The sequence below is a fragment of the Myotis daubentonii genome, chromosome 1, assembly GCF_963259705.1.
Source record: "Myotis daubentonii chromosome 1, mMyoDau2.1, whole genome shotgun sequence".
In the NCBI taxonomy this organism is placed as follows: Eukaryota; Metazoa; Chordata; class Mammalia; order Chiroptera; family Vespertilionidae; genus Myotis; species Myotis daubentonii.
In genome coordinates, this window is record NC_081840.1 from 226,339,854 (window position 1) to 226,360,652 (window position 20,799).

At 44.8% G+C, this 20,799-nt stretch overlaps 1 protein-coding gene and 1 pseudogene across 3 annotated transcripts; both read right to left on the reverse strand.

Annotated features, from left to right (window-relative positions):
* Positions 1 to 975: 975 nt before the first annotated feature.
* BST1 (bone marrow stromal cell antigen 1) lies at positions 976 to 19,252 on the reverse strand. Of its 3 annotated transcripts, XM_059675129.1 has the most exons (9): positions 19,023 to 19,252; positions 18,551 to 18,677; positions 13,812 to 13,947; positions 8,991 to 9,073; positions 7,461 to 7,537; positions 7,039 to 7,131; positions 5,381 to 5,467; positions 2,722 to 2,781; positions 976 to 1,360 (listed from the first exon to the last, which is right to left on the reverse strand). In XM_059675129.1, the coding sequence occupies exons 1-9, from the start codon at positions 19,220 to 19,222 to the stop codon at positions 1,345 to 1,347; spliced, it is 879 nt and encodes a 292-aa protein (XP_059531112.1). In that variant the 5' UTR covers positions 19,223 to 19,252; the 3' UTR covers positions 976 to 1,344. The 3 variants fall into 3 exon arrangements, with proteins under 3 accessions (XP_059531112.1, XP_059531132.1, XP_059531121.1); XM_059675149.1 differs by lacking the exon at positions 5,381 to 5,467; XM_059675138.1 differs by lacking the exon at positions 976 to 1,360 and having other exon boundaries at positions 2,718 to 2,781.
* On the reverse strand, positions 16,000 to 18,540 carry LOC132221164 (mitotic spindle assembly checkpoint protein MAD2A-like; annotated as a pseudogene).
* Positions 19,253 to 20,799: the final 1,547 nt, after the last annotated feature.

The following is a 20,799-nucleotide window of genomic DNA, read 5'->3' on the forward strand; positions in this document are numbered from 1 at the left end:
GGAAATGGCCCCAAATCTCCATGGCTTAGACAAGACAGATGTTCATTTCTCTCTCAGTAACTGTCCGGGTGGCTCCAGCCCCATCCAGGGCACATGCCCCTTTGGAGATGGCTCAGCACCACATCTTCTGGGTCCATACGCCTACCAGGAGGAAAGGGCTCCCTTTCCCTTCCTTTCCAGTGCTTCACCCAGGAGCTGCACACATCACGCAGCCACAGTGAAAGGGAGGCTAGGAAGGACACTCGTTTTTCTTGGCAGCCATGAACCTGACCCAATATGCAAAAGCTCTGCTACAAAATGAAGGGGAGAAGAGCTGTATGGGGCTGATGAGCAGTTTCTATCTTTCTGTCTAATGGGCCAGTTAAAAGGATGAAGGAAACATTCTATGCAAGGCACATAGCACAATGCCTGGCACACCGCTGATGTCCAGCCCTGACTAGTTCTCTTCCCCTTGTGGATGGACAAATGGATCCAGCAGACATTCATGGAGCACCTACTATGTGCAACTGTTATGAGACACACAGAGAGGACGTTGATGCGATATCCAAGTCAAGAAAAGCAGACAGATGTTGTGGAGTGTCATGTAACGAGGCTAGAAAGCGGAAGTACTGTCTTCAAGCTAAGTACAAAGTCCTTGGAGCACAGAGAAGGGAGCTCTTCCATCCACCTGTAGACTCAGGAAAACCTTGTAGAGAGGGGCATTTGGAGTTGGGTCCTCAAAGGTAAGTATGATTTTAGCAGATGGAAAGAAATGAAAGGGAAATCTTCCTGCCAACACAAATGAAAATGACAATAAAGCACTATGTTTTACCTGTAAGTCTACCTAGAATTAGGTACAGGTACAGATTCAGACATAGATAATCCCCATGTTTTGTGCCAGCCTCAGCTTCCCAATATCCAGCACTGTGGCTGTGCCAACCCTTGTGGTTCTCCTCATGGTTGCAAAATGCCCTTTAGCAATAACCATCACAGAACTTTGAGGGGGGAAAGTTTATTACTTATAGGACCTGGAAATTACCCAGAGTACCTGGGACACACAGTGAAGTTGCGGGTAGAGCGAGAACACACACAGGTCTGGGGTTCTGCTTTTACTCGGGTCATGGGTGAAGGCTTAGCGTTTTGGGGACTCAGTCTTTACTGGTGAATTTAAAACTTAAGAGAGGGGATTTAAAGCGAGAGCAAGTAGAAAAAACAGTGGCCTGAATGAGCAGTTATTGAATCAACCAAGATCTCTAAAACTTAGGAAACTCAAAGGGGGCTGTGCGCTGGCTCTTCAGTCCTGTGGCTGGTGGCTTGTTCACTGGAAACAGCCATTGTGGAAGTGGATGTTTCCGCAATCAAAGCTTAATCAGGCACTGAGCTACAAAAAAAGAAAAAAGAAAAACTGTCAGGATTCACATTTGGCAACGGGGGTGGGGGGCGGGGGGAAGAGGCACCCACCTTATACTTTGGTGGGTGTGTACGCATGTGCATCCTCTCAGAAACATCAGCATTCAGACTACACACACGTCCATTGCGGGTGATCTGTCCTACACAAATGCTTTCACGAGAGCTCAAAGCGTACACTCACGGGTTGTACCTCAGCATTGTTTATAGCAACAAAACAACCTACAAATGAGTCCGCCTATGACTAGACAGTGATTAATGGCGGAGTGGCCCTCCTACAGACCACTCTGTAGCCACTGAAAAACCAAGTCAGAGAGCGTGACCAGACGTGGAAGGACCCCCTTCCACTGCTGAGTGAAAAAAGCCCACAGAATAGTATGTCTGGAATGATTGCTTTTTGTACAGAAACAAAGGCACAAAAGGAAATAAGACCAAACCAAAACCAAAGCAGCAAACTTACATCTGCATCTGTAACGCATGTGTAGGCCTGAGCATTGAGGACATACAGCAAGAGATGAACCAAAAATGCTAAAGGAAATTACTCTGAGGAAATGGAGCAGAGGGAAAAGATATCCTCTTCTTCATGGTTGGTGACAAGTAAATATGGGGAACAATCTAAATGCTCACCTATGGGTAAGGGGTTAAGTAAGTCGTGATACATACGTACCACAAAACACCACAGACCTGTTCAAAAGGGGGGGGCAGCTTCATCCATAGATATGAAAGCAGCACCAGATACACTATTATGTGGAAAAGGAAAGTTGTAGAATCCCATGTGTACTATCATTTATATGCACAGTATAAGAGAAATGTGTGTGTGTGTGTGTGTGTGTGTGTGTGTTGTTACAAGCACAGAATATTTTAGGATACACAAGAAATTAGAACTAGTGGCAAAATAGTCTTGAATGTGAACTTTAATTGAAAAAAATAAAAAATGAAAAGAAGTAGTGGCTGCCTCTGGGTAAGGGAATTGGATGGCTAGGAATAGAGGAAGGAAAATTGTTCGCTTTCTCAACTTTTTTATACTATGAATTTCATCCCATGCATATGCATTACCTTTCCCCAAAAAAGTATGTAATTTTATAACATATTAGGAATAAGAAATCATTTTAAAAGGTCCTCCTAGAATTTCTGCTGCACCGGGGCAGGCTCAGCTCTGCAGTGCATGGTGGGAGTTAGGCTCAGCCAGGTCATATCTGCACCAGGCCAAAGAAGTGCAAACCTGACTCTGCAGTCGGCATTTAGCAACTCATATTGCAATTCATCCGTGTTCTATAGAGTAAGGACTGGGTATCTCTGGGGAAGCAATGAGGTTGGGTTAGGACATTTACTTACGAAGTTAAGGCACAGTCAGGATGCGTGCTGTGGTCCACACACATTAAGAGTTTCACCGGCCTATAGAATGAAAAGATTTAAGGATTCGTTTTTGTTTGTTTGTTTAATTCCTTTTATTGTTTGAAGTATTACATGAGTCTCCTTTTCCCCCCATTGACCTCTCCCTGGCAAGGGATTGTTTAAATGGCTTTCAATCATCGAATGTTTGTGGTGTTCCTGCAAAATCCTAGGGACATAAAGTCTCTGACCTGTGAAGAACACAGCTTCTTTTAAAAAATATTAGCCAGCATTATGTACTGAGAATTACATATATTAATTACATCAATTATATCATTGAATCCTCACAACAATGACATAGAACTGGTACTATTATCATCTCCAGTTTACAGTGGAGAAAGCTGTCCACAGGACTTGCCCACATGCTCACAGTAGCAAGCTGGGGAGCTGAATTTGAACCTTGCAGGCTCACTCTGGGGCCCAAGCATGGATTCACTTCTGCATGGATGTACTATTTTTACTGGGGGAAAACCGTCAATGAGGGCAGAAGGTTGGACTTGAAGCACATGGATGATGGCTGTTGTCCAGGCTTCAGCAAAGCAAGCTAAACTACTCTGCACCATGGAAGGGGAAGATGTGGGGTCCCCAGGAAGCTGGGAGGGGAGGGAAACAGGAGACAACAGAGGAGCAAGGCAGAGGTGGCACACTGGACATCAGATAGGAGGCATCCCCAAGAGAGGCTCTCTCATGGCAGGGTGACTGGAGGGGACTTCGGGTGAACAGGATTAAGTCTGGTTCAGTACAGTGCTAAGAGAAACCAACCAGGAGGCAAGACAGGGTATGCAAAGATAAGACCTCGCCAAAATTTGCAAGAGGCTACATCACCCACATTTTGAGGGGCAGGAGTTCTCATGTACACGGAGCTTAGAGTTTGATTCGTTAATCTCTGTCATTTAAACTTTCTGTTACCTCCTCTATGCTCCCAGGAGCAACACAAAGACCACCTGAACACAGACCAACTCATGGCAGCAAAGAAATTGGAGCTGGGCCGGGCTTCAAGGTTACAGCCCAGAGGCCAGCTTAGGTGGGGACCTAGAAGGGGAAATAAAAACAGGCTGAGACCCTGAGGGCAGCTGTGAGCCAGGAAGGAGAACTTGAACTCTGGTTGGGCCTCACACCGGTATCAATGACTTAAAATAAGACAGCCTCCTCAGGACGATCCTGAACCAAAGCAAAGTGGCCATGAATGTGAAATTTTTAGCCCATTTTCTCCATCCTTGAGCTGTTTTAAAGTAAGAAATAACTTTTACAAAATTTACTAAAATTTGGTGCATGAAGAAAGAAGAGTCCTACAGTAGAAAGAAAGGAAGAGCACACTTCAAGGCCACACAATGCTGGATTCAAAACTCAGGTCTGTCTGTCACTGAACGGTGACCTTGGGAAACTTACTTAACCTCTCTGATCCTTACGCTGCACATCCATAAAATGGGGCTATTTGTATAAAGCTTTAAAACAGACAAAACCAACTCATGACCTTGCTCGTTTAGAGAGATACTGAAAGGGAAGCCAGGGAAGACACTGGGGTCCCAGTTTCATTCTGTTTCTTCGTCTGAGTGCTGGTTACACATGTAAGTTGAACTTGTGAAAATTCATGCAACTGGATGTCTATGGTTTGTGCATTTTTCTGTATATATGTTATATTTCTTTAAAAAAAGATTATTAGCTTTCACATGCCTTTGGGTGGTAACAACAGCTGACTGTTGAGCTTACTGAAAGCATTAACAACAATAGATGAATAAAATGGACAACTTCGAGCTGTGGGTTTAAGAGAACAGCTTTGAGGGACTCATTTTCCTGGGGAGGCAGGGGTTGGGGGAGATCCACACTTCCAGGGGCTTCGCTCGAACGGGAAGATTACCCAGCCCCTGGCATCCTTGAGAAGGCGGAGGGTGGCAGAGCCAGCTGGACGGCTGTGGGCGCTGGAGGAGATGCAGAGGTAACTGGCACCCTGCCACACCCTCAGACGTTGGGGAGAGCCGCTAAGCCTTGAAGTGCTGGACTCCAGTCTCCAGGAACAAAGCAGGGAGCAGACATAGGTGAGGAATTCCCAGTTGAAGGCAGGGCTTCCCACTCTCCCAGGCTTTGAGCCAAACTCATCTACATTTCCAAGAATCAGGAATGCCTGCAAACAATATCTGATTTTAAGTACATAAAGTTTCTGGCCCACAATGCGCTCACTCAATGGTAGCTAGTACTATTTTCCTATTGGCCAACAGTCAAGATGTACCTGCCTGCAAGTATCTCATACAAACTCCACCTTAGCACCTCTCATGGGGAAGGACCCCACAGGCGTGTGGCACTCAAAGGTATAGGCACCATGCTTCCTGTTCACAGGTTACTCACTGTGCCTTCACAGGTGAAGGGCAAACTGGATATGTGCAAATGAGAAAGGGCTGCTCCCTCTGTCCTTCCATAATTAAAAAGGGCTCTGGACCGAAGTGGGTGGAGCCAGGCAGAACCCTGGCCAGAAGGCACCTACCTTCCCCCCACCCAGTGACAACCCAGAAGGCACGGTCCCTTGGTCTTCAGAGCTGATGCCTTTCAACAACCCCTACCCCCCAAAACCACCGATTATCTGCACCGATGGTAATATGACACGCACAGGTGATTATTAGTGCAGCTGTACTGAACACCCATCCCCTTCAGTCTGTCTTCCAGGATTTTCACACTGCCTTCTCCACAGGATTCCCTAAAACACAAACACAGAAATACAAAATAAGAGGATGGAAGGAGTCTTTTCTAGGTTAATTAAAATGTATTTTGGCCATGTGCTTCTGGGATAGTCTCCTCTTCTGGAGAAATATTTGGACCCAAAAGCCCTGCTTGCAGTAACCCCTCAGTACTCCAAAGGGGCTGCTCTGAGCACCCAACACCCAGTCCAAAGGTTGCATGTCAAGTGCCCCGGGAGGGCCTCACAGGCTCATGCGCAGGTGCCAGGTGCGTCACAGGGTTTCTTGGCCCCACCCACCAACAGTCCTCTGTGAAGTGCCCCTGACCAGTGCCAACTGCCAATTGTCCTACCTACAGTGTATTAAGTTAAGCTTTATATGGCAACAAAACATGCAATTCAAAAAACATTAGAAAGTGCAAATAAACAAAAGGGGGGGGAAAAACAAATCTTACAACACCAGAGGTAACTGCTGCTAATATTTTGATGAATGTCATTCTAGACCTTTTAAATATACTTATTCCCATGAGATTTGAAATATAACAGTGGAGTTCTGCGGTCCGTGCATTTCGTTTTCTGCATTTGCCCTTGTCTGTGGACATACATACATGCCTGACCTTGTTTTTAATTCCTATGTCCTCTCCCTTCCATAATTGGAACATAATCCCTAAAACCAGACACCTCTTAAAGATCAAGTTCATTCATATATTTCAATCTCATGCACACTACAACAAACCTTGATAAAGCTTCATTTTTATACACATCCTTCATTATTTGTTTCCTAAGCATAAAGTGCTAAAAGTAGGTTTTCTGGTACCAAGCTTTTGAATGCATTTTAAGGCTCTTGATAGGCACCACCACAGTGAACCCCAAGCTAATCACCCCAGCAGAATATGAGGTGTCCATTTCCCCACTTTTTCATCAACAGGGGTTCTTGCTGCCCCCCTTTGTGATTAAGCATGGGGTGGGGTGTATAAAGGCAAACAGGTGTGGTCAACAGGCATGGTATTCATATTCATATCAAAGGCAGGACCCTGCCTCACTTTACTGGGAGCACAATAGCTCAGTTGCTTAGAGCATCATCCTGATACACCAAGGCTGCGGGTTTGACCCCTGGTCAGGGCACATATAAGAATTAACCGATGATGCCGAAACCGGTTTGGCTCAGTGGATAGAGCGTCGGCCTGCGGACTGAAGGGTCCCAGGTTCGATTCCGGTCGAGGGCATGTGCCTTGGTTGCAGGCACATCCCCAGTAGGGGATGTGCAGGAGGCAGCTGATCGATGTTTCTCTCTCATCGATGTTTCTAACTCTCTATCTCTCTCCCTTCCTCTCTGTAAAAAATCAATAAAATATATTTTTTTAAAAAAAGAATTAACCGATGAATGCCTAAGTGCAACAGATCTCTCTCTCTCTCTCTCTCTCTCTCTCTCTCTCTCCTCCTCCTCCTCCTCTCTCTAAAATCAATCAATAAAAAAATTTTAAAAAGAGACTATTGTTTTCCCAAAAATGAAAATGCAAAACAGACAAGAATATCCCCTCTGGGAGAAGCAGGTTTGCAGGATTACCCTCCCCAAGAGCACCATAGCTTACAGGTTGGGTCCCCCGATTTCATGCATAACCCAGATCTCAATTCGTGTGATTTTATCCTTCTGGAGGTAGGGAATTTCAAAATCTGCAAAAAACCTGAAAAACAGGAAAGACATTTCTCAAAGTCCTAAAGCAATATGATACTTTTGCCATTTCAATGTTAGCTGAGTTACACAATACTTTTTTTTTTTCAAGTCTTTGGGGGCTATTTTTTAGCTTTAACTTTTTCGGTTACTTATTTCATTCATGCATTCATCATCTGTTAATGGTGTAACTGGATAAACATACTAGTATATCTGATCTCCAGGTCTTTCAATGGTTTTGCTTAGGTTGGGGATTAGGACCATTCTCATAAGCCTCCTTCCAAAACAACTAGATAAACATTTTAGCATCTCTGCTGTATTGGTTGGTGCTGGCGTTCTTACCCTTCTACGGGATAGGCTCCTGTTGGCTCTGAACCATTCAGCATGACGTGGATCACCCCAGAACTGTCCTGTGCATACTGCAAGAAGAAATGATTCTTTTTTCAGCTATGAAATGGACAGATTATATATATGTTTTTAGAGAAAGAGAGAGACATCGATATGCTGTTCCACTTATACATGCATTTCCTGGTTGATTCTTGCATGTGCCCTGAGTTGCCCTTATGATCCACATCCAGGTGACAACGCATCCATAGCCAACTGCCTGGAGCCTGTACTCAAAGCAGAGCTTATGGGGAGTGGCTATTTCAACACATTTCATTTCAAACACAGGGCTCCCATCGGAGCGGCCTGGAGAGCACTGGATGAGTATATAATGCATTTGTCCAGAGCAGGCCCTCTGCTTAGCTCCCAACGGCATCTGTGGTGGAGGATTTGACCAAAGTCCCTCTTACCCTGATTAACAATGGACCCGGTGGACACCTGGGAATGCAGAGCAGGAAATGGGACCCAAAGAGACACAGATAGCCCTGAAAGGGGGTTGGTTGGCAGCGATGGGTCAGGGGACCCTGAAGTCCGTGGGCCACCTAGTCAATACAGGGAACATTTAATATTAGGCAGCTCTTTGCCATGCACCGAGCTAAAGACTTAACCCCCATTAATTTCTAATATTTGTTCCAACCTGGTGGGAGAAAATGTGAACTGTACTCACTGGCATTTAACAGCTACTGATGACTACCATCACCCCTGGTGACAACATTCTCTGAGGGATAGACTTCCCTCAAGGAGACCATTTCTGGATCTCCAGTTTGTCCTCAGTCCTCTCTCACCTCCTCGCCCACGGGCATCAGTCTTAGAGACATTTCTGACTCTCACCTCTAGATATCAGGTGTCCCAGGGCCTCCCAGAAAGTAGGGGCCACTCTATTTTATATATCAATCAAAATCACAATTATTCGAGCCCAGCTGGAGTGGCTCAGTGGTTGAGCATCAACCTATGAACCAGGAGGTCACAATTTGATTCCCGGTCAGGGTACATGACCAGGTTGAGGGCTCAATCCCCAATAGGAGACATGCAGGAGGCAGCCGATCAATAATTCTCTCTCATTATTGATGTTTCTATCTCTCGCTCCTTCTCTGTTCCTCCCTGAAATATATATATTAATCACATTGATTTGAAATCCTAACAACCACCACCACTTGACAGCAATAACGACTATTTGATTGTCAAGGGCGGGGGAGAAAAAAAAGGAGACATATGTAATACTCTTCGTAATACTTTAAGCAATAAAAAAAAAAAAATCCTCATCTCTGATGAACACTAATTGAACATCTCTGTGCCATGTTAAGCTCAAGTCCACACAACTTTATGGAGAAAAGAGACTAAATCAGAGTCCTGAAAAGGTGGAAAGTGAGGCTCTAAGAAGGTACGTGATGACCCGATGGCCCAGTCTCCGAACATCTCTGACCCCCTCCGTCCCATGCTCGAGTGTCCCTTCTGTGCCCAGCCCTTAGCCGTGCACCCCAGGATTACCTGCATGGATGCCCTTTTCCAGAAAGAATCCACAGCATTGTCTTCACAACCCTCTGAGTCAGGGCATGATTGGTAATCGAGTCCTAGGAGGAAAACAAACACATTTCATTTCAAAGAGGATATTGGAAAGAATTAACTAAAGGTATTTTCTGGCTCTGAAAAATATATTTATCCTGTGTTCTGCACAATGTGCTCAAGCTGAGCAGTCACAGTTCTGCCCACCCAATCCACAGGAGCCTGGTGAGTGTCCTCCCAATCCGTGATACGGAGACATATCATCTTGCTCGGTGCAGATGCGAGGAAGGTGAAGAACTGAGCAGTTGGCTAATGAGTGAGCCTGACCAGCCACCAGCATGTTAGCTGGGTTATTCTCTACTGGAATGCTAGTAAAGGGATTTTAAAAAACCCACATACAACTTTGCTTCACTGGAAGAAGTACCTTCTCCAATTAGCCCTGGTTTGGAAGTAAATACAAGAAAAACAGAAAGTGATAGTCTTAGCCAGAAAATAGACATTTTATAACATATTCAAATATATTAAATTGTATTAACTTTAAGGACATAATTCAGTAGATATATATATATATATGATATTTGTTCACTATATACTCTATTAAAAAACAAACAAATAAAAAAAAAGGAACATGCTAATTGACAAGTTGTTCCAGGGAGAACCAAGCAGGACACAATGTGTCCCTGAAGGCAGGCGATGTGTTCAGGGAGGTGCAAACGTGATCACCTGTAATGTTGTTAAGGTGCAAGGCCCATTGCATAACTCAAGAGAGGATCAGTATAAGAAAGTGGTAATTACTTATGTAAATTACACACTCTAGTCTTGAACATAGTTCTGGTTATCATGGGGGCAGGTCAGAGACCAAATTTCTCAGAGATCTTTGAGCCTCAGAGAGGTCCCAGGGATGGTACATGGCATGGAGGATCGGAATCAAACTCTCTGGCTTGCCACTGCTCCCCCCACCATTTCTGACAGCCACGGCTTTAGGTGGTATTTGTCCCAAAAGTAATTTCTGTATTTTCCTGTTTTATACTTTCTTGCTCTTAAACTATGAACAACTGTTGAGTATTATTAATGATCATTTATCTAGTTGAAGAATTCTCTTCATTAAAAATAGTTTATTCTAGCCTGGCCAATATGACTTAGTGGTTGAGCACTGACCCAGGAACCAAGAGGTTGGTGATTAGATTCCCGGTCAGGGCACATGCCCAGGTTGCAGGCTCAATCCCCAGTAGGGGTGCAAGCAGGAGGCAGCTGATCAATGATGTTTCTCTCTCATTGATGTTTCTAACTCTCTACTCCTCTCTCTTCCTCTCTAAAAATCAATAAAAATGTATTTTAAAAAATAGTTTATTATCTAAACTAAAAAACAAAAACTGAAGTAAATATGGATAAGAAAAAAATGTATGACTTCAGCCCAACTGGCGTGGCTCAGTGGGCTGAGCATTGACCTATGAACTAGAAGGTTACAGTTCGATTCCTGGTTGGGGCACATGCCCAGTTGCAGGGTCAATCCCTAGTAGGTGACATGCAAGAGGCAGCTGATCAATGATTCTCTCTCATTATTGATGTTTCTCTCTCTCCCTCTCCCTTCCTCCCTGAAATCAATAAAAATAAATACTAAAAAATAAAAAATGTATGACTTCAAATTCCTAGCAAGAACAGTTCGGGTTTGATATCTTCTTGAGTTTTTTCATGTGTATAATTTCATATGTATTTGTGTGTATATTTTTTATTTGAATTAACTTGATTTTTTCACTTACAAATATATCACAAACACATCACCAGATCAACAGACACAAAGCCAGACCATCATTGTTCATAGCTCCACGAGATACCATGACATGAACGTAGCATTATTTTTCTGGTCCTAAACTCTGGGCTTCACTTCCTTTTTAAACAAAGACCCCTTAGAAGATGGCATCGATCGAATCAGAGAGGTGGGGAATAACCTGTGATTTTTCTGGGACACTTTCTCTGAGCTGCTTTACTCTCAACACTTCTGACAACAATCACTCCTCCAAACTCTCCAGGCTGGGGGTCCCACAATTCAATTTAGTTCAGACACTAACTATGCAGAGTTAGCATAGACACCACGGGTTAAGGGCTCGGTCCCACAAGACTGCCCCACTTCACTCTTTACTTACTGCCCTCCTTGCTATGCTTAAATATGCCAGACACACCCCCAACTCAGGGCCTTTGCACCTGCTGTTCACTCTGTCATGAATGCTCTTCCTCATCTCCTTTATTAAAGGCTTTGCTCAAATATCGGCTTCTCATGAGGGGTGAGGCTTTCCCTGGGCCTATGTGACACTGAGACACTTTCCTCTCCCCTCATCCCCCTGCCCAGCACTTCCATCCTCTTCCCTTGTTTTGTTTTTCTCTGTAGTCCTTATAATCTTATGCAAGGCTATATATTTTACTTGCCTCTCTATTGTCTTATTGCCCCTCTATAATTTAAGAATGGGTTTTAGCCCAGCTGGCATGGCTCAGTGGTTGAGTGTCGACCTATGAACTAGGACAGTGACGGCGAACCTATGACACACGTGTCAGAGGTGATACGCGAACTCATTTTTTTTTTGGTTGATTTTTCTTTGTTAAATGGCATTTAAATATATAAAATAAATATCAAAAATAGAAATCTTTGTTTTACTGTGGTTGAAAATATCAAAAATTTATATATGTGACACGGCACCAGCGTTAAGTTAGGGTTTTTCAAAATGCTGACACGCCAAGCTTAAAAGGTTCGCCATCACTGAACTAGGAGGTCACAGTTTGATTCCTGATCAGGGAATATGCCTGGGTTGTGGGCTTGATCCCTAGTGTAGGGCGTGCAGGAGGCAGCCGATCAATGATTCTCATGATTAATGTTCTATCTTTCTCTCCCTCTCCTTCAGTGGGTAGAGCATCGGCCTGCGGAGTAAAGGGTCCCAGGTTTGATTCTGGTCAAGGGCATGTACCTTGGTTGCAGGCACATCTCCAGCAGGGGGTATGCAGGAGGCAGCTGATCGATTTTTCTCTCATTGATGTTTCTAACTCTCTATCACTCTCCCTTCCTCTCTGTAAAAAATAATAAAAAAGTGGGGGGTATTATTTTTCTGTTTGATTCTCTGCTATATTCCCAGGGCCTGGCACAGAGTAGGCACTCTATGGCTTCTAGTTGGATGGATGAATGAAAGAATGAATGGAGAAAAATAAGCAGAACTGTGCTTAGGTTAACATTTAAAACATCTCTAATACCCAGGGAGGAAGAATCTCTAGCCTTCAGGGAGGAAACACCTTCCCCCACCTCCTTTCCCGGCTGGCCTTGCTCCTGCTTGTCCTTTGAGGCTCACCCAGAGCCAAGAGCCTCCTGGAAGCTTCCTGGACACCCTGGTCTGGCTGGTGTCTCACTCTGCTCCTCCCTGGAGCCCAGCCCTGCCTGTGTCCTAGCACTCGATAATGAGTAAAGTTCCCTCTCAAGGCTATAAGCTCCCTGAGGGTCGGGAGGCTTTATGCTGCCAGCTCCTAGCAGGGAGCTGGATGGAGGAGGAGAGCTGTCCCTACTCGCAGGTCAGTCCTCCTGACCTTAACTTTCACTGTGATTTTAATCTGGAAATACCTGCTGGAGCAGCCTGGAGAGGGATTTCAGAGCCCAGGCCTCAGATCTTTCAGAAAGGGTTGAATCCTGACCTCTCCCTCTTCGAGTGACTTAACCTCCCTAAGCCTCAGCTTCCCCCTCTGGAAAATGAGGAGAGTGAGGCTCAGTTGTGCAGGGTGGGGAGCATGTGCTCTGGAGTCAGGCTGTTTGACTCTGCTGCTTCCTAGCTGTGCACCCCTGAGCAAGTTCCTTAACCTTGCTGTGCCTCAATTTCCTTATTTGTCAAAATATGAATTAGGATTGGTCCTGTCCCATGGGGATTAAACTAGTTAATTGCTGGGGTTCATGTCCCAGCATCAAGAAGGGTTCAGGAATCTGGAAAAGGGGCTGCACGTAGATGACATAGAAATCCAGAGACTAATAAAGAGTCCGGAGACGAGTTATAATTTTGAAAGGCATTGGGGGTCAGAGGACCTTCAGCTAAAGGAACTGAAGAGAGCCTCCTTGTCTAGGACCCTTGCTTTTATTAACACAATTTGTCCTAAGGCAAGGTGGAGATAATACACTTCAAAGGGTAAGGTTTCAAAGGGTACAGAGGCATTGTCAGTTTGGGGAATAGCCTACGGATGTTTTAGGGAAATGTTTTTAGCCATTCCCAACAGATGACTACATCTGTGACTCAACCCTGTTGAGTCCCCAAGTTTCATCAACCTTTTGATGAAATTCTTGTATGACATGCTGGAATTGGTCTACAGCAGTTAATATACATAAAGTGCTTAGGACATACCCATCAAAAGATAGATTCTATCTGCTATGGTGATTGTTATTATTGCCACCTACTTCAGAGGATTGGTGGTGGTGGTGGGGAAGGAAATGAAGTAAATGCATATGAAAGCATTTAGCACAAATGGCAAGTGCCTAGTAAACAAGAACTCTTATTTTTCTTTTTTTCTTTTTCTTTTTTTTAAGAAAGAAACAACTATTCCATTTTATTATTTCAGAGAGGAAGGGAGAGGGAGAGAGAGATAGAAACATCAATGCTGAGAGAGAATCATTGATCTGCTGCCTACTGCACGCCCCACACTAGGGATTGAGCCCACAACCCAGTTATGGGCCCCGACCAGGAATCCAACAGTGACCTCCTGGTTCATAGGTTGACCCCCAACCACTGAGACACGCTGGCCAGGCAAGAACTCTTATTTGTCTTGTGTGTTGTGCAGGAGTCTTACCAGAGGCATTTTCCTGCCGACACCAGATCAGAAAATCCACAATCCTGCCGTACAGTACATCGCCCAAAGGCATGAAGCGACGGGTTTTCTCCGAGTAGCTGGCTACAAGGAACTGGTTATTTTCCCAGAACAGGGACTACGTAAAAACAAACACAACATTCAAATATAAAATGAAATCTAAACAAACTTTTTTCAGGCACAATGTCATCAAGCTCAGTCAGGCAACCCATTTCTTATTCAACTCTGACCTGCCTCACAGCAAATGCACTTTCCTTTCTTGGTCTTCATTTCTTCCTGTTAGTCCAAGGGTATCCTGCAAATGTTAGTGAAATCTTTTCCCAGTAGTACAATACAGTGTGTGTGTGCCCATGTGTGTATGAAGACCCCTGGATTTAAAAGAAGATCAAGGGACCTGGGTTTGTGATAAATCAGATATGTGATCTTGACCAAGGCATATTCTCTCCCTGTGCCTCAGCTTCCACATCTGGAAAATGGAGAGCGTGAGCCCCGCCTCTTCTTCCACAGCTGTGTTTAGGATGCTATGCAATATATTCCTTTTATAGTATACTTTATAGTTCCTGTAGCTGAACCCCAGGTGATTTTAGTGCCCCTCATTTTGGGGGCAGTTAGAATTAATTAATTTAATTCCTGGTTAGGCCTTTGTTCACATTAACTGCTCTTCTCTTCTTACGAATGTGTCCTAAGTTGCTGGGGTGGGGTTTCGTTGTCAAGCAGGAGATGATGACTTCAGGGTCCTGAGGGAAATTTATGAGTTTGCCTTGCAGAAGGAAAGAATGCCTCCAAAGCAGTGATGATGAGTTGCTGCCACCCAGGAGTCTGGCTGCACAAAATGTTATCTGTGACTAAAGAAACACAGACTTCTCTCTCAGTTCCCGGAACTACCCATCCCCTACTCCCGAGCTGCAGAAAAACTTCATGCTGTGCTTTTGGGGAGAGATGGGTTTGCGAGATCTTGCTCTCTTGGACACCCTGGAAAAATCGAATAAACCTTTCTCTGTCTCCACGCACCAGTGTTTCAATGTTTGTGTTACTAGAGCAGCGGGTATAAAACTTGAATTTTGGAAGATGATTCTGCAATATTCTCACTATAAAGTTATAGTATTTTTACCCAGCAATTCCACTTCTGGAAAAGTATCTGAAGAAACACAAAACACTAATTCAAAAAGATATATGCACTCTTATGTTCACTGCAATGTCATTTCACAACTGTGAAGATTTGGAAGCAGCCCAAGTGCCCATCAGTAGATAAGTGGATAAAGAAGAGGTGGTACCTATAACAATTTATAAAATATTTGCGACAACATGGATTGACCTAGAGGGTGTTATGCTAAGTGAAATAAGTCAGACAGAGAAAGATAATACCATATGATTTTACTTATATGTGGAATCTAAAGAATAATACAAATGAGCAAACAAAACAGAAGCAGACTCATAGATACAGAGAACAGACAGATGGGAGGGGTGCTGGGGAACGAGGCGAAAAAGATAAACGGATTAAGAAGTACAAATTGGTGGTTACAAATAGTCACAGGGCTGTAAAGTATAGCATAAGAAATATAGTCAATAATATTGTAATATCTATGTATGGTGCAATATCTATCTATGTGGGTACTTGAGGGATCACTTTATAAAATACATGATTGTCTAACCACTATGCTGTACACCTGAAACTAATATAAAATATTATGTCAACTGTAATTGAAAAATAAAATTTAAAAAAGAAAACAAAGTTATACTGTTTTCACATAAAAATAAGACAAAAGGCAACACCCCGCTCACTCATTATGTCATCAGATCCTCAGTAGTCCAACTGGTCTCTGCCTAGACAGGAAGCTCGCTGAGGGCAGGGCTGTTTTGTTCTCTGGCGCATCCTCAACCCTTAGCACAATGCCCAGCACATGGAAGTAGCTCAGTAAATACTTACCGAGTTCATCAACTAGAACCAAAATCGACAAGAGAGGAGAACAAAATTTATGGCTCCTCTCCTTACTGTCAGGGAAGCAGCCAGGTTCAACATATACTTAAAAATCATGGTTTTGGTCTATTATATCTCTGAACTGCCTGGCTCCATTTACCTCTTTTACAGAGGGAAAAATTAGTGTTAAGATTTTTTTCATTTGTAACCATCAATGTTACCTGACTTACAATTAAAAATCAAGTTACATACCCAGTAGGGAGTGTGCAGGAGGCAGCTGATCGATGTTTCTCTCTCATCAATGTTTCTAACTCTCTATCCCTCTCCCTTCCACTCTGTAAAAAATCAATAAAATATATATTTTTAAAAAAGAATTATTATTATGCCAGAGAAATAAAAATGCTCTCTAACAGTCCTTAAACTCAAGGCACTGTTCAAAGAAAACATTTTAGGCCACTTTTCTTAATTATTATTCTTTTAAATATACACATTTAACTTTATCATTGTCATTTAAAGCTTGATTTTATAAAACACAACAAAGGCATTTTTAAGAGGTTTGTACTACGGGAATTTAAAGAGTAGAAGTAGCGATAGCTTTGTAAGTGTAAATTATATACACTAAAATCAAATAATTGGAGATTTTTTCAATATGGAAACTATTCAAATGAAACAAATGGCAAAAAGGACCTAGTGGGAATGTTTTGTGATTGTGGATTATCAGTTACTTTAGGACCTAAGTAAAGATTCTGAATATTCAGACTTCTTTTGCTGTGTTTCATATTTACCTATATTCTGAGTCAAGCTACATGACCAAAAGATCTAACTTAGGCAGGCATTTAGCTTTATAGCAAGTTTTCTATCTACAGTTACCATCTTCAAAGAAATTGACGTGACAGCTCTGATGTAACCTGCTGATTCCCTTTAGAACTGTGGCCAAAAATATTATTTCAACCTGATGGAAAGTCAAATAGGTACCAAAAAAAGGCACAATTATGCACAGTTCAGTAAAATATAATGTAGTTTTCCCCATCTCAAAGTTAATCGATGAAATAAAACATGAACAATAGTTGGCTTGGTTTCAGGAAACACACATTTGAGAATTCCATCATTGTTCTTGAATGCCATTACTGTTCTTGTCCCATCTCCAGTCATGGACAGGATTTTGTCAGGCACCGAGCTGCTTACTTTATGGGTTATAGAACAGAAGGAAGGCAGAGGGACTTGCTCAGAATTGGTTATAAACTGTGGTCCCAACCCTTCCCACTTTGCAGGTACAGCCAAGACTTTGCCTGTGGAGATCAGGAAGCTCCCAGCAGTAGCAGACATGCCACTGTAGTTGTGTTCTGTGTGAGTGCCAAGCGGACTTCACCTTGGAGAGCTTGTCTCTGGGTGTACTGTCATCTTTGGCAGTCTTGTACCCTCAGTATCAAACTGCCATCTTTCAAGGACTTCACTACTTAAATATTTGAGATGACTACCACACGTTTCTGAACTGAGCACTTGCCTAACAGGTCTTTAAATTATTCCATTATATGATTTAGGTATTTCATGGACTCAGTATCAGTGGTACAAGCAAGGATGAGTCCCTATTTCTGAGCTCAAGTAAAGGTTTCAGCTGGATAAATGTCACTCTGATATAAAGTGATGTTGATGCCAAGTGAAAAAAACGATTTCAGGCCCTGTGAAGGGTGATGTCCCGCTCCAGAGAGAGCTGCTGTGCCATGGCCAGGCCCACAGCCTGGCCCACCCACAGCTCAGAGCACCCACCATACACCACGGCTACCACACTCGCTGACTGCAGGGGCTCCCCGCCACTGATTTCAAAAGTAACTCCCGCCATAGCCGGTATGGTTCAGTGGATAGAGCATCAGCCTGCAGACTGAAGGGTCCTGGGTCCGATTCCGGTCAAGGCACATACCTTGGTTGCAGGTTCCCGGCCCTGGTCGGGGTGCGTGCAGGAGGCAACCAATTAATGTGTCTCTCTCACATCAATGTTTCTTTCTGTCTCTCCCTCTCCCACTCTCTCTAAAAATCAATGGAAAAATATCCTCAGGTGGGATTAACCAAAATAAATAAATACATAACTTCATTCATTTATCATATTAGAATGTACAGATATGTGGTTTTCTTAAACTGGAACTGAAGAGATATAACCTTAAGGCCCATTAAAAGGAGAAATGGGTTTTCTGGGAGGCTACTTGATGTTGAGCACTTTCTGAATTACTCAAGGTCAGGCCCTTAGGATCAGTGAGGACAGAGGTCACCCAGAATCCGCCCTGGCCCTAGCCGGTTTGGATCAGTGGATAGAGCCTTGGACTGTGGACCAGAGGGTCCTGGGTTTGATTCTGGTCAAGGTCATGTACTTTGGTTGCAAGCTCCTCCCCAGCCCAGACCCTGGTTGGGGCTTGTGCAGGAGGCAACCTATCAATGTATTTCTCTCACATTAATGTTTCTCTCTGTCTTTCCCTCTCTCTTCCACTCTCCCTAAAAAATCAATGGAAAAATATCCTCGGGTGAGGATTAACAAAAAACAAAAACAGAAAGCCCAGGGGGGTGGGGAGTTTGGCAACATCCAGACGTCCTTGTGACTCCTGCACTGACTTGTTGACTTAGGAAATCTCCTTCTGCCCAGGCAGGCAGGAGGCCGGGATCACTGGAGAAGATAAAGCCACCTTCCCACCCAGAGCCCCACAGGGCAAGCGCTCTGGGAGGTTGTGGCTGATGTTTCAGCCACACTGCAGACCGGGAATCTCACGCCTCTGGCCTCTGTAAAGACAGAGCCACGCGTGAGCGCCTTAGTTACCTTGTCTCTGGGAATGGAGTGCCTGGAGAGGTTGATGAAAAGGTCGTAGTCGGAGGGCAGCACGGAGCAGGGGTCCTTGGCCAGCACCGCTTGAAAGGCCTCCCAGATGTCCGTGCAGTTCTTGTCCCTGTGCAGGAACACACGTTTATAAAAGAAAAGGCCACATCGCAATGTGACAGATCTCCACTTCTGTCACCCCCAGACTCTCCTAACCTTGGCTCCCCTGATCTTCAGAACCCCGACCCTCCCCACACAACCACCCTCCGGTCAGGACCCCTTACTTCCCGCACGCCCCTGTTCTTTAGAACCCAGTCTTCCCTCCCCACAACCTCCTGGCCTCCAGAGAGCCCACTTCCTCCCCCCCCCCCCCCCCCGCACACTTCTGCCCCTTCTGCCCACCTAGTCCGCTCCCTTTCTGCGCCCCCAGGTCCGCCAGCTGCTGCCTGCCTGCCTGCCTGCCTGCCGAGCTCACCGCAGCTGGGGGTTCAGCAGCGCGAGGTACTCGGAGCAGCGGCCCAGGAAGATGCTTTGCAGGTGCGGGGTGGTACCCTCCGCGCTCCACCGCGCGCCTGAGGCTCCCGCAGAGCCGGGCGCCAGCAGCAGCAGAAGCAGCAGCAGCAGCGCCGGGAGCCTGAGCGACATCCAGGACAGTGCGCAGCCCTGGGCAGCCATCGCGGGGACTTTGGAGAGCCTGCTGGACTGGCTTCCCCTTTTTACCATAAGCTGCCCCACCCCACCCCAGCTGACCTGGGCTGGACTGGAATGCGTTAAACCACTAGTGGTTTTGTCTGAGTTGCTGCCTAGGCGTTTCACAGTTTGTCGCCCTTTTCACACCCAGAGTCTGGACATCTAGATAAGGACTTGAGTTGAGGATTACCGCCCTAAATTCCCACTTTGCTTTTCTGGGACACTGTTTAAAAATAACCACCAAGAGTTCAGCCCTGGGAAAGTTAGTGATCTCCGCCCCAAGCATAGAATAGGTGTTTGCTACCCTGTTCTTCTCCACTTCCAGCTGACTGTTGGCGCGGAGAGGACTCCTTCCCTAGGCATTGCACCCGGAAGACTCAGCCCACACCCACATTAGCATGTGTAAGCAAAAGCCTTCCTTTGTGTTTGTGTGGGTATGTGAAACAGCAGCTTCAATCAAGTGGCAGCTAGGTGCAGAGATCTACCCCTGGGTCATATTGATCCCGTAAGTAGGTAGTGCCTCCTCCTTCAGCAGGTCATAATCTGCAACATCTGAACTCAATACACCACCTGCTAGCCTCAGCGTAACACCTAGCTCCCTGTCCGCCCCACTTCCTGCGTCAATTCCAGAGCTCAGTTGGGACATCACCCAGGAAGGGACACAGCTCTTGGCGAATCTTGGCCTGAGCCACGGAGGAGGGAGCCCCGAAGCAGGGAGGTTGGAGAACAGGAGAGGAGGGTGCAGTCCGCCCAAGGAAGACTTTTCTGGCCCCAAATGATGACCACTTTGGCAGACACCCTCTTTTCCACCTGTTAGTGATGAGTGGGTTGTTTGTTTTCAGGAAATAATAATTACCCAAACTAATGTTATTGAGCTATTCTGTGTGCCCAGAACTCTGCATCGTTTTCATTATTTTTCACAACATCCTCTGAGCCAGGTTTATCATCCCCATTTAACAGATGAAGAAACCCAGGGAAGTTAAGGAACTTGTTGAGGTCACCATCTCCCTCCCTGACTGATGTGCAATCCTGGAGACAATCAGTGTAGAGAGCTAGGATGCCAGGATTAACAGAATTCCATGTGGAGGGCCAACCTCTCAATTTTCCCAGCGATGATAGCTATGAACTCTGACTGTCTGGCAGGCATTTGATTACATGGGAGGTGGCTGCAGGGTAGGTTTAGGGTTCTACAACATTTTATTGGAATCTCTTGTTTTCAGTTTTCTTTATTTTTATTGTTGACACAATTATAGATGTCCCCATTACCACCTCCTTTGCCCTCCTCTACCCAGCCCCTCCCCTCTCCTCTTCCCTCTGGCCATCACCACACTGTTGTCTGTGTCTATGGGTTATGCATATATGCTCCTTGGGTAATCCCTTCATCGTCTTTCATCCAGAACCCACCTCCCCTCTGACAGCTGTCAGTCTGTTCCATGTATCCCCACATTCTGTCCAGCCCCTCCTCAAGTCCACATTCCAGGAATATGCATTTTTAATTCTTTCAACAGTTTTTTCCTGGTATTTACTTCCACATTTTTCTTTTTCTTTTTTAAAATATATAT

Excerpts from the sequence above, each read along its gene's own strand:
- BST1 (XM_059675129.1), bottom strand. The coding sequence starts at position 19,222 with ATGGCTGCCCAGGGCTGCGCACTGTCCTGGATGTCGCTCAGGCTCCCG. Across the intron at positions 9,074-13,811 it reads TCGGCAGGAAAATGCCTCTG|GACTCGATTACCAATCATGC; the intron begins GTAAGACTCCTG and ends TTTTCCTCCTAG. Across the intron at positions 5,468-7,038 it reads GAAATCGGGGGACCCAACCT|GGAATCCTGTGGAGAAGGCA; the intron begins GTAAGCTATGGT and ends TTTGTGTTTTAG.